A 13,549-nucleotide genomic window follows, 5' to 3' on the forward strand; every position below is an offset into this window, starting at 1 on the left:
GAACCCATTAACTCCCGCCTCAAAGCCATGTCTATGTGACACAGCTTTCAAAGCGTGCCATATTAATGAAAATAGCAGCAATAAAACAAACGAGTCCGTGCGTGATTGTAAGGAGATAGCGCCATCCAGCGGCGTTCGTGAGGAGAAGAAGACGAAGCACGAGGAGCGTGTGCGGAGGGGAACGCGGGGCAGGTCGAACAGGATTACGTGGCAGAGAAGAGAAGAGCGCGGTGGGCGACGGACGTGGACGAGTTCTGCTGGCTCCCCGAGTTCCGGGCTTGGGCCTTAGCCGCAGACGTCCGGGCCACCAGACCTGGACATCCATCGTCGAGAGCCTCAACCACCAGGCCCAGGCGCCACTCTTCTCCGTCCATCCGTCAGCTGCTCCACACAGGCCGCTTCTGGCGCCTACGTGACCTTTTTCCGGGATACCAGACCTGGGAACCGTGCCGGGAGCCCACGAACGCTGACGCTGCGGTAGCGTTTCATCGACGTTGGAACGCCAAGAGACTCCTTGACTGCCCGACACCCAGCCAGTCCTCCCCGCTCGTTGCTCGAATAAGACAAGTAGTGTGAACTTTCCTCTTTGACTCTTTTTCCTGCATTTATCATAAGCACTTTGTTCTGTTCCCCCGTGTGTTTTTCCCGTGTATTGTTGCGTTGTTCTCTTGTTCCTTTCCTTTCTTCTCGCTCATATTGTAATTGGTTTCCTTTCCGTTAAAAGCCGCCTCGTTTATTGTTTGTACTTTGGTGTTTGTTGAAAATAAGACCTGCAATCTCACAGAGCCCTCACAAATTTGGCGTCCACTACGACAGGACGAGGTCGGTTATTATTTCTTTGCCTGTTGTGTTAATTTAGGCACAGTATGAGCGCGTCAGATTTGGTTACTTTAGGCGAGCGCATGGGCTTGTGCGGCGCGGAGTTACGAGCGTGGGTGGAGGACGAGCTTCGTAAGGCACGGGAAGAGAGAGCCGCTGAGCGTGAAGCTGCGAAGCAGAAATTGGAGTTAGAGCGAGAAGCTACGAAGCAGAAATTGGAGTTAGAGGCACGGAATTTAGAGACGGAGCGTGAAGCTGCGAAGCAGAAATTGGAATTAGAGGCACGGAATTTAGAGACGGAGAAACAGAAATTGGAGTTAGAGGCGCGGAACTTGCAGCTACAAATAAGGCTCATGGAGGGTGGCGCAAATCCTCCAAGTGACCGTGGAGAGCGTAGCGTCTCATCGACCAGCTCCATTAACCCGCACAGCCTCATACCACAGTTTAATGAAGCGCGGGATGACCTCGATGCCTACTTAAAGAGATTTGAGCATGTGGCCACGGGGCAGGGTTGGCCAAAAGAAAAGTGGGCAACGGCGTTGAGCTTGTGCCTTGGCGGCGAAGCACTTAGGGTCTTCGGTCGGCTCTCGCCTGAGGATTCCGTGGATTATGATAAAGCGAAGCTTGCCTTGCTTCAGAGGTTTAGGTTCACCGCGGAAGGGTACCGAGAGAAGTTTCGACAGAGCAAGCCCCAGGATGGAGAAATGGCCTCGCAATATGCTGCCAGGTTATTTAGCTTCTTTGACCGTTGGGTCGAGATGCGGGGAGAAGGCCGCACTTTTGAGGTGGTTCGCGAGATGGTCGTGAGCGAGCAATTGCTGAACAACTGTCATTCTCGTTTAGCCCTTTTCTTACGTGAGCGGGAGGGCAAGACAGTTGCCAAGCTGGCGGAGGCTGCCGATCATTTTCTTGAAGCACAGCGGCAAAATAACTTGTTGTTCTTCAAAGAACAGGGGGAGCATACGATGAATAAAGCCAAGGACGAGGTTTTAGGTTCACAATCTCGCCTGCGGTGTTTTCTTTGCGAGAAGATTGGGCACAAGGCGGCGGATTGTCGGACGAAGCCGAAGCAATCGTATTGCACCTGGTGCCGCGAGGTAGGACATGATGCCCAGTCGTGCAAAGCTAAGAGGCCAGGAGACCGTGAGGAGTCCTCCTGTTGCATGACACCTCGATATTCACATCCCGATAGCACTGCAGTGGTAACGCGCGTAGAGGGCCAGTTGGGGGAGATGGTCTGTCCTTCCAACCCGGTGGAAACTGCTATGCCCGTGGCGCACGGTGAGGTGTTCGGCCGGCCTGGTTCGGTTTTACGGGATACGGGCAGCACCGGCATTGTTGTGCGTGAGTCCCTTGTACCGGCAGCGGCGCTTACAGGGAAACAGGCTACATTATTCTTGGCCAATGGGACTCGTGTAGAAGTTCCGGAAGCGGAGGTGGTGATTTCTTCTCCATACTTCTCGGGTAAGGCCATCGCGCGCTGCTTGTCTACACCCTTGTACGACATTATAATAGGCAATGTCCCCGGGGCCAAACCTCCATTCCCGGTTGACCCGCCAGTTCTCACTGATCAGGCAGTTTCCCTTGCCATGACGGGTGCGGTCGATGTTCCTTCCCTTATGGTGACAGCAAAGGTTTCAGAGAGTAGTAAAAGCCCCACTCTGAACACACTCCACTTGTCACGGCCGGAGTTTCGCCTCAAACAGGAAGAAGACCCGACCTTAGAGGTGTGTCGCAGGAAGTTGGGGCAAATATTTCATGGCAAGGGACAGACCGCCCACTCCTTTGATACAGATGACGGTGTTCTTTTCCGGTCGTACCAAGTGTGTCCCGGCCAGGTCGTTGAGCAAGCGGTGGTACCGAAGGGCTTACGCACGCAAGTTCTTAAGTTGGCACATAAGAGTGCATTATCCGGCCATCATGGAATACGGCAAACAAGAGCTAGGGTGCTCAGTGAGTTTTACTGGCCCGGTGTACAGGCTGACATTAAGAGTTATGTCAGATCGTGTGACATGTGTCAGCAGACTGTGTCGAAGGCAAGGGAGAACAGAGTGAATAACATCATAGGACGGGAACATGTAAAATCATGGTGGAAACCGAGGTCGGTTTGGAGAAAACGGTTTCACAAAGGAAAACGGAAGTACTAGCCGGAAAAGTTCTCGCGACGGTGAAGTGGTTCGATGTGAACAATGGAATACGGAAGAATGTAGCCCACACCTGTTCTTGTTGGAATTGTTTTTGTTTGTTCATGTTTGTTTTTGAGTGTCGGCTATCTACTTTTTATGCTTTCCGTGTTTCTTCGCCCTCTATGGACGCTTTACGTTGACTTTCCATGTGCTCTCTGTGCTGTGTGTGCGAAGGTCTGTGAACGCTTCGAACATTGACGACCGTCGTATTGTGTGTGGTGTGTAGTGTGCGCGCTGTGGTGCGGTGTTCTGTGTTGCGATCGTCGAACGCGTCTGGTGTCGCTCTCCTGAAGTTGAGTTCTTTCCCTTGGAAAAAACTTCCGAAGAGGGGGCCTTCTGTAAGGAGATAGCGCCATCCAGCGGCGTTCGTGAGGAGAAGAAGACGAAGCACGAGGAGCGCGTGCGGAGGGGAACGCGGGGCAGGTCGAACAGGATTACGTGGCAGAGAAGAGAAGAGCGCGGTGGGCGACGGACGTGGACGAGTTCTGCTGGCTCCCCGAGTTCCGGGCTTGGGCCTTAGCCGCAGACGTCCGGGCCACCAGACCTGGACATCCATCGTCGAGAGCCTCAACCACCAGGCCCAGGCGCCACTCTTCTCCGTCCATCCGTCAGCTGCTCCACACAGGCCGCTTCTGGCGCCTACGTGACCTTTTTCCGGGATACCAGACCTGGGAACCGTGCCGGGAGCCCACGAACGCTGCGGTAGCGTTTCATCGACGTTGGAACGCCAAGAGACTCCTTGACTGCCCGACACCCAGCCAGTCCTCCCCGCTCGTTGCTCGAATAAGACAAGTAGTGTGAACTTTCCTCTTTGACTCTTTTTCCTGCATTTATCATAAGCACTTTGTTCTGTTCCCCCGTGTGTTTTTCCCGTGTATTGTTGCGTTGTTCTCTTGTTCCTTTCCTTTCTTCTCGCTCATATTGTAATTGGTTTCCTTTCCGTTAAAAGCCGCCTCGTTTATTGTTTGTACTTTGGTGTTTGTTGAAAATAAGACCTGCAATCTCACAGAGCCCTCACAGTGATCCAGTTTCATCAATGTGAATATGGCCACGACACATCTGCACTGTAGAATGAAAGCACAGGGTGCTCAGAGTGTCGGCGGTCAGTACGAGCAGCCCAAAAAAAGTACAGGATGCTTATGTGAACAAAGCAGCGCAAGTGAGTGAAGTCTTAGAGAATAGCGTTACAGTAATCATTAAGTGCTTTCAATGCAAGCCATGTGTGTCAGTGGTGGTGCTGGTGCTAGAGTTAAACTAGTGCACCTATAGACTACAGCTGGGTGCATTTTGCGACAACTCTTGAACATGAGGTCAAGCAAGTCTTCATTGTTCCATTCATTAAAAGGTCCCCGTCCTTTAACAAATGGCAGAAAATTTTTAACGACAGCTGTCACAATCGAGTGACTTCACTACATTCCTCTCTGCTGCGCCCTCTCCAAGGCACAAACAAGGTGACCAGCCTCCGCAGGCAAAATGTCCTTTCCTCCTCCACATTTAAGGGGAGGCACGAAGTGGGTCGGATGCTGATGTCACAGCCATACCCATTTTTTCTTCCTTTTTGCTACCTCCCACATTGCTGGCAGCCCTTCCAGTGGCACTCACACAGGTTGCCACCCCATGGGGGCATGATCACGTGACCAGCCTGTGCACATAGCCTGTGCCTTGTGCCTCGTTTTAACCTTCCCAAAACATACGCTAGCTGTTTAGGTGAAGCTTCCCAGGCAACGCGTGTTCGTTGTTGTCATCGTAATCATAAGTGCAAAACTAAATGAATTAATTAACCATCCACTAGACGCATAGTTGCATTATCATAAATCGCATTGGCATTTAAGCAACATCATTTCATCATGGTTTCGTTTTATTGCAGTAGCATCTTTGTCTGCAACCATTACAGTCGAGCCCACTTATAACAGCCGCAGATATAACGAACGCTCGCTTAGTACGAACAAGGGCGGTGCTACCGTCAAAATATATATTGGGGCAATGGCACAGTGTCTCACATAGAACGAACTGTTGTGGCCTCAACACTCGGTTAGAGCGAACGCGAAGCTGTCGGGCCCCCGTAGTTGACCGAGCCGGCGGTGTTTGGCGCGGTTTCGCTTGACTTCGAACCCGCGGCATGAGAATTTCGCGCACTTTGTGTTCCCCTGACACGACGCGGCAGTGGCATGGACGGCAGTGACCGGCGGCTCCCTTTTGTCATCGGCAAGTCACGTAAGCCGCGATGCTTTGGAAGCTACGTGCCCGTACGCTACAGGAACAATACAAAAGCCTGGATGAGTCGTGACTTATTTGCCGAGTGGCTTGTCGAGTTCGACCGCGACATGGCACGAAAAAAACAGGAAGGTCCTGCTCGTGCTGGATAACTGTGCGGCGCACCATGTGCAGCCTTCCTTGAGTGCGGTGACAGTGCTCTTCTTGCTTCCCAATGCAACCTGCAAAATTCAGCCGCTGGATATGGGCATCATTCATGCGTTCAAGGTGTGCTACCGGCGGCGCGTCATCCAACGCTTGTTGATCGCGATTGATGCTGCCATGCCAGTTCGCATCTGCTTGCTTGAAGCCGTGGAGATGTTCAAAGCTGCGTGGATGGAACTCACCGCGGAGTGCATAGCAAATTGCTTCCGCAAGGCGGGTTTTATGGGCCCAGGCACTGAGGACGCCATAGATGACCCACCGGAAGGCCGGTCACACGAGGACTTCTGGCAACGCGTCGTTGACACGCAGCTGGCCGGACCTGACGTCGCCTGGGACGATTTCGTTTCTGCTGATGACGACGCCGACATTGCGGAGCCATGCACTGACGAAGCTATTGTGCGTGAAGTGCGAGCCCTTCCTGACTGCCCAGAGACCGACGAGGGCGATGACGAGGATGCTGCTCTACCGCCGGTTGCTGTGAACCCTTCAACCGCGATCGGTTACATCGCGTCGCTTAAGGAACTGGTGTGCAGCAGAGGCCTTGGCGATGAACATATTACGGCGCTGGAAAAATTAGAAACGGCACTGATGCGATCAGCTTTGAAGAAGCATACATGCATCACTGACTTTTTTCAAAAATAAAGTAAACTTTCGTCTCGCTTGCTCTTTTTGCCCGTATTATAGGTGGTCCACTTACTACGAACTTTGGATACAACGAACAAATGCCGCGTGACGATCAAGTTCGTTATAAGTGGGCTCAACTGTATTGCATGCAACTGATCATAACAGCAGCATAGTAACACACAAGACTGTGTGCACCAGCAAGCATGAAATGAATTGTGGTAGTAAAAAAAAGGGGGGGGGGGGGGAAGACAACAGTGTCTGACAGAAATGCAGAAGGGACAGAAAGCAAAGCTAAAACACTTTCTTTTCAATGATGGAAAAGTAATACTAGAAAATGAGCATGGGTGCAGACAGCCAGATGCCGTAGACATGCTAGATATCACCCGTCAATCAAGATAATAAGCCTTATTTGGTCGTTCATGCTTTACAGTCTGCTGTGCAGCAAGCATGCCTGTTTCATTACTAGAGATCGGCCACATTGACAGGGAGTGTGTGTGAGCGTTGGCTAAAATTATTATCGCCTCTCGCAGTGCACATGCCATTAATATTTTATGGTTTATTAGGGTTTAACACCCCAAAGCGACTCAGGCTATGAGGGACGTAGTATAGTGGAGGGCTCCGAAAATTTCGACCACCTGGGTTTCTTTAACGTGCACTGACATCGCACAGTGCACGGGCCTCTAGAATTTCGCCTCCATCGAAATTTGAATGCTGCGGCCAGGATTGAACCCACGTCTTGGCTTTATTTTGCAGAGACACCCAACCTAAACATAGTACCTGTTTTTTTTTTTAAATTCCCTAACCTGGTAACGGGCCTAGTCAGGTAAAATCTCATTAAGAGACTTGACTATACTATTTAAATGCAGTACTTAGAGAGCGTCATTTCACCATTTCACTTTTTCAAGCACTGGCGGGGACCCTGGCTGTTGGAAAACAATGACAGAGACCAATAATACATGCTAGTTAGCCTGCTTCGAAAGGCCAAGTCAGGAATCAAAACATATATGTTGATGTATAAATCATGCAATGCAATGCATGTAATACTAACCTTTGTTTGGGTGCTCAAAAGTAAACAAGCGCTGATGCGCTGCCAGCTCAGTTACATTTAGTAGACGCACCACATACGGCACTTCATAGGCACTCTGGAAATAAAATCCACAGAGAAGGTCACTGTCAATCTCTCAATGCAGACATGCAAGCTGCAAGACCAAATATAAATGAAACATGTCAGAAGCCCTTGCCAAAGTGTTTAAAAATTAAGATAAAAAATGATCTTTTTCAGGACTGATGCCAGCCACGGTGAACAGAATAAAATGGGTCGGACACATTATTTAGCAAGCTTAGCCCCAGTATAATGCCTCAAATAATGCAGTTAGGCAGTTCACTGCACTGTAAATTCACTGCCTCCCATCAATGCACGCAAGGTGAGTTTTAATGCGACAGCATTAGACTCATCAGGAAAAAAACGTGGCATCAGTTGTAAAATTCACTCATTGGTTGGATGGAAGTGACATCAGCAGACTGGATGAGTTCCCATCAGCTGGAGGGAAGCAACGCCACAGACCGGAAGTGAGACAAGTTGCGGTAAAGGCATAAACAGCTTCCAATTCTACTGCACTGCCAACGCAATGTAATTAGGTGTCCCTGTGAATATTTTAGACTGTGAAACATGCAGTTACCCTAGGTGCTGTAGTAAAAGGGAAGTTGGCACTCTCAGGGCATAAAGCTGAAACTTGGCTGGACTTGGCGGTCCACTCATCAGCAGATGCATATCACGACAACGCTTCCCACACGCCTCGCTAAGACAATAAGACGTTGCCCACAATAACCCACCTAGATTGGGTCTCTTCAATTATCTACCCATAACTGCCTGCTTTTCTTTTCTTCACATTCTTGGGTTGCTCAACCTGCAACCTCCATTCTAGTGGCTGCAAGAATGCATTTGTTTACAGGGGTTGGGTGGCCTCTGACTTCCTACAGGATACCAATCTTGACAGGACAATATCAGGCCAACAGTGCTCTGGCAGCTAGCAGACGAGAGGTGGCATGGACTATTTAGCTGGACTAGGAGGTGCTTTGAGCGCAGTTTCGTTCTCCCTCTAGCGCAATGCAGTCACATGTTTTTGCTTTTTTACAGTTTATACCGTCGTATGTTATCTGCAATGGCTTCTCAGGCATCTCTCGCTGTTTATTTCGAGCTATATCACCCCGTCTTACCAGTAACAAGCACAAACTCTTGCTTCAAATTGAATATATTAGTGGAACCCAAATGATATTTTTGTTTTCTTTTTTTTTAACTGACAGGAGAAAGTGTATTATCTGTGAGAACTCATCAAAATTACTCAGGCTTTGAAAAGTGTGACTCAACAATGAGGTATAAAGGCATATACAGCCATTTCCAATCATTAGAAAGGCCTGTCAGTGCATTTTGGCACAGAGCCTGAAGGGCTTTTCTGGTGCTTGCAGATTTCTATCCACATTTGCACCATACTTTGCATGAAAGAACCTTTGAAAGGTATCTGGTTCTGCGACGGCAAGGGTGAAAGCAGCTAGAACCTCTTTGCACCGTCATCACTTTTTAATGCTTTGGCCCATCCCACTCGTGTACCACTTACGTAAAATGTGCCAGTAAAAAATTTATAGAAGATAATATTCTCACGCACGCACGCACACACAAATGACAGTGAAATAAGCACCTAAGAAAGTCCCCTGAAGTTAAAACATAATAACCGAAAAATCCAGCCCCTACACGCAACGTATCAACAGCCACATGCTTGCACTGCCATGTTGTGTTTTACACACCTATGTGTGTAGTCAGCTGCTTGTTCTGCAGTTTGCAACCGCCCTCTATAACTTGATGTTTCTTTGCCACCCAAGGTGCGTATTTTTACCATACGCATGTACTGCAATAGGACCCAGCCACACATTATGTGGCAGATAGCTACTGCCTTCAGGATGGCTTAGGCAGCCTGCATCCTGGCCACCACAATGGCTGACTGGGCCAACTCACTGGGGTTCCAGTGGTTGCCAGCCCATGCGACCATGACACAACTTACTTCCTCTCAGAAGCAAACTTGGTTAATCAAAGAACCCTATAGTCATCCACTGGGCCAATCACGGTATGCTCCAAAGGCTTGCTACAAATTCCTATAGTTAGATATGAGCTGCCAAAATGTATTGGTTGAAAAGTCGAATGGCAGAACTTGGTGAATTAACACCCATCTTTATTCCAACATTTGCGATGGCTGACACCGTGACCATGAAGAGAGAACTGTTTCACCTCAGAACGCCTATGTATAAATATTTGCCGAGCTTTTGCTGAGACACTACATTTCTTTTTAGCTTATGTTAAATTCCAATGGCAGATTGCGGGCATTCAGCAGGATCGCAAGTGGAGCACAGTGCTTTGCAGGATACTGCGCACTTCAAATCTGTGAATGGAATACATACGCTCCTGTGGGAGCACCTGCTAGTACAGGAAACTGTCTTGAGAAGGAACGAATCTGAATGTCCAAATGTTCCTTCTGTTTTTTTGTTTTTTCCCGATGTTCCATAGGTATCCTGAAAATACTGTACCACATGGGTAGATTAAAGATGAATGCCAGCCCAGCAATGACTGTGCCAGTAACTCCACGATTTTGACGTGCCCATAAATGCAAATACTGACCAATTTTCGTACTTGGCATGTTTAAAAAATGATCCAAATAATCTGACAATGCGAAAAATCTATGACTTTCACTAAAATCACTTGGCTGCAGAAAACCAATTACAGAAGAATCGCGAACTTTGCCATTTCCCACTTTCTATTTACAAGGAACAATTTTAGACTGTATCTAAGCTAGAGTCATGCTTCTTTGTCTGCACCACCTCACCTCAGCGATACCAGACTGTGCTAAGAGGCCACAGGTCGTGCCACGAACATGCCGCAGTGTATACCCCACACTGCTCTACGCATACCACGAGACAGAGACTGCTGACAGGGGCAGCGACGCTCACGAAGAACAAGGAAGGGAACCTACCTGGAAGAAGCAAAAGGAAACGAACACCTCCGACTGTACCCCCACCCCCATGTCCCCCTATTAGTCCCGCACCTCGAGCGGCATCATATAAGCTATGGCAAACGCTGCAGCTGTACCGGTTTCAACGTGATCACATGCTCTTCTTTGTAGGCCCCCTCAATGGCAACGAAGAGTGTGAGATTATGACTAGAGAGGCAACAATGAGGAAGAAATAGCTTAAGTATCCTACATGACAGGAGCTAACAGTCACTGAAAACCAAGGAGCATAGGGAATGTCTTTTATTTTTTAATCTGCGGTTTTCCATAAATGGGAGATTAATAAAAGTAGAAGGAAAAACAGCCACATGCCTCCGGTGGGATCCGAACCCATGATCTCCATATTTCGTGTCTGGTGCTCTACCATCCGAGCTACCGTGACGGCTGTCGAATCTTCTGCTTTCGGGGGTATTTATGTGTAGTATAATGTAACCTTGAAAGTGTTCACCAGTGCCACCCTCATCCATAGCAGTGGGCTTAGTACATCCTGTATAACCACGAGTGCCACACAGGAACACAGGAACCTTGAATCTGGCAGTCTTGATGCCATAGATAGCATAAGGGGGTTCTCATACAGCTTCCACCCTCGCCGTTTGACCACATTCCTACCTGTTCAAGTCTACATTAGGTAAGAAAACAAACTTTTGGTAAAAAAAAAAAAGATCTCCGCAGTAATGCTGGCGCCTATTTTAGTCCAGAAAATTGAACTTTTGGACTCCATAGAGCCCGAAATAAGAGTTGTGAATATGTGTATACATTCCTATGAAGTGCACAATGGTTGCTCAGCAAAGTCAGATACTGCACAAGTTTGCATAACAGTGGACTGAAAAATCGGTTGGCTACTGTATTTCTTTGATGGTCTGTTTGCGCTAGTGTTCACAGATGCAGGTGCAAAGCAGTTGTGAACGCAGTGTCCCAGCTGCAATTTTCCACTGGTAAAGGGCTCGGAGTTTGCTCTTTATCCAGCATCCATTACCCACAATCGAGCTCTTTCTTTTAACAAAGTCTTCATTACTGCCAAAGAAAAGAGTTCGCGTAATAATGAAAACTAAGAACGTGAGGCAACCGCTTCTATTTCTGGGTGGTTCCACATAAGATCGAACAAAGGGTGGCTGTTGCCAAATCACTGGAAAGGAGGACAGAGGATAAAGGGGACAAAGGACCAGTTTCTGCCAGTTTCCTCTACCCCATGTGCCTGCCTAAGGACGCGAAAACTAACTCTCAATGCATCGCCAAGTAAAACGAGCATCTGGGGTGCGCGGGCGTATGCATAGTAGCCCCGCTCTCATGGCCGCTATGGAGACAAAATCGTCTCGATATTGACGCCCTCAGTGCCACCGACACCTTTTTGCTACTCCATATCTTTTCTGAAAACTGAGATCCAATCCTCCCTGCATTCTATAGACATAAAAGGCAAGAAATAAAATGCACCATCATTTGCCAATCCTTGCTCAAGGGTCTCATTGGAGGAGTCGTAACTACTAGAGAAACAAAATTATGCAACATGTTTTTAATGATTTCAAAATCTGATATAAAGGAGAACACGTGAGCAAAGTTTAAAAAATATAATTTTTTCTTTACTGTTGTAAGAAGTTTTTACTGTTCTGTGTTTTCTTGAAGTTAGCGCGATCATATCTCTTCGTCAAAAAGACAAATATCAACTTCAGCATTTTGATATGTCTGTTTGCATAGATAACGCATAAATACTGCCACTCTGCTGCAAGCCGTTTTTGATATACAGTCGACGACCGAAAATTCGGACGCCTGATTTTTCGGACGTGCTTGATTATTCGGACTTTTTCGCGGCACCGCGACAAGGCCCATAGAGCCAATGTATAAGAGCGCTTGAAATTTCGGATGCACCGCAACTGACCACTCAATTTTTCGGACCTCGTTCGCACTCACCGCCAGTACCCAAGCCGCCCTATAATGTGTAGAGTGCAACCTCATGAATTCAAACTGCAGGAGAGATCGAAAACTTGACCAAACAAAACGAAATTCAAGCTTAAAGGGAGCCTCTTAACTTGCGATGCTGAAATTCTGTGCGAGTCAGCACATTGCGCCAGCGTGGTTTTGAATTCGTACTGTTCTTGAATGTCTTCCGCCGCACGAACTTGAACCGGAGTCAGAGTTCATGGAACTCATCTGTGCCGAGACTTTCGTCGCGAATTAGGAACGCGAATACAATCGCGGAGTGCTTGATCACAGAGGCTACATGCGCGCCGTGGCCTCCGCGATTGAAGCGCGATTGAAGCGCGCTTTTGGCGCGCCACCGGAGCAGATCCACGGCGGCCACGGTGAGAGCACAGGAGCTTCCAAGGGCCGTCCATGAATGGTGCCCCAGGCCGTTATCATCATCAACAACTTTTTTCTCCGCCGCAATTTTCCGCTATCCACATCGGTATCAGTATCACCAGCTCCAGCCTTTTGTGGCGTGTTAGCGCGTTCGCCGTAATAGTTGTGATTGTGGCTTTCACGTGCTGCCGCCGAGCTTTGCAGTTTTAGCACATTGTGCAGGCACCTTAAGCTACACGGCTGGGAGTTAGCTCTCAAAACACGATAAGTGTGCGGCGAGCAGGAAACTAGACGTGGCCGAGAAGTGCATCTGATGATGGTGCAACCAACAGAGAAGCACAAGCTGCAAAAAGCGCGCTTTCCAAGGCAAGCCGTGCGAGTTTCCCAAACTGGAAGAAGAGCTCCTCCTCTGTGTGATAGAAGTGCAGAACAACGGCTACGCGTTGACAGCAGACATGCTGCCTATGTGGCCACGCCAGATGACTGTGGCAAGGGGGTGGTACACGGCGTCGATGGATTTGGTTTGGTTTTTGTGGGGTTTAACGTCCCAAAGCGACTAAGGCTATGAGAGACGCCGTAGTGGAGGGCTCCGGAAATTTCGACCACCTGGGGTTCTTTAACGTGCACTGATATCGCACAGTACACGGGCCTCTAGAATTTCTCCTCCAAAGAAATTCTAGCCGTGGCGGCCGGGATCGAACCCGCGTCTTTTGGGTCAGCAGCCGAGCACCATAGCCACTGAGCCACCGCGGCGGCACGGCGTTGATGGAGAATTTACGCAAGAAGACATCACGAGAATGCTAAGACACAAGGCGAACCCCGAAATCATCGGGGTCAGAAGATTAGGGAAGGACTCCACGTCAATACTAATTCTTTTCAAAGAAAGCAGAGTACCAAGAACGGTCGTCCGAGGATAGGCCCCACACAGATGCTACCTATACCGGAAGAAATATGAAGTCTGCATGGCCTGTGGCCTGGTCACCGGATTGACGTATGTCTGGACCCAAAAAACGTCAGATGCCGTGGCTGCGGGCAGGAGAACCCTCCCGAAAACCACTCCTGCACGCTGAAATGCCAACTCTGCGGCAGAGACCACATACTCGGAGACAGCAAATGCAAGCTAATACATCGCACACCATACGAAGTCAAGAA

At 48.8% G+C, this 13,549-nt stretch overlaps 2 protein-coding genes across 7 annotated transcripts in view; one reads left to right on the forward strand and one right to left on the reverse strand.

Annotated features, from left to right (window-relative positions):
• The window catches only part of csul (protein arginine N-methyltransferase 5), a 91,862-nt gene that overhangs the window by 20,065 nt on the left and 58,248 nt on the right, over nt 1–13,549 (reverse strand). For 3 of the 6 annotated variants that reach the window (XM_089580550.1, XM_089580546.1, XM_089580545.1), the window contains one exon: nt 7,096–7,189. The exons of 1 other annotated variant lie outside the window; for it this stretch is intronic. In XM_089580550.1, coding sequence (XP_089436676.1) covers nt 7,096–7,189 — 94 coding nt within the window. Of the gene's footprint in view, nt 1–254; nt 473–499; nt 3,674–7,095; nt 7,190–13,549 lie in introns of those variants that run through there. 2 more of the 6 variants (XM_089580547.1, XM_089580548.1) reach the window with 2 other exon arrangements.
• On the forward strand, nt 79–4,028 carry LOC149351263 (uncharacterized). The gene is made up of 2 exons (XM_089580544.1): nt 79–1,046; nt 1,143–4,028. The coding sequence occupies exons 1-2, from the start codon at nt 867–869 to the stop codon at nt 2,964–2,966; spliced, it is 2,004 nt and encodes a 667-aa protein (XP_089436670.1). The 5' UTR covers nt 79–866; the 3' UTR covers nt 2,967–4,028.

This window comes from Amblyomma mixtum, chromosome 3, assembly GCF_055824585.1.
Source record: "Amblyomma mixtum isolate Tamu chromosome 3, ASM5582458v1, whole genome shotgun sequence".
NCBI lineage: Eukaryota > Metazoa > Arthropoda > Arachnida > Ixodida > Ixodidae > Amblyomma > Amblyomma mixtum.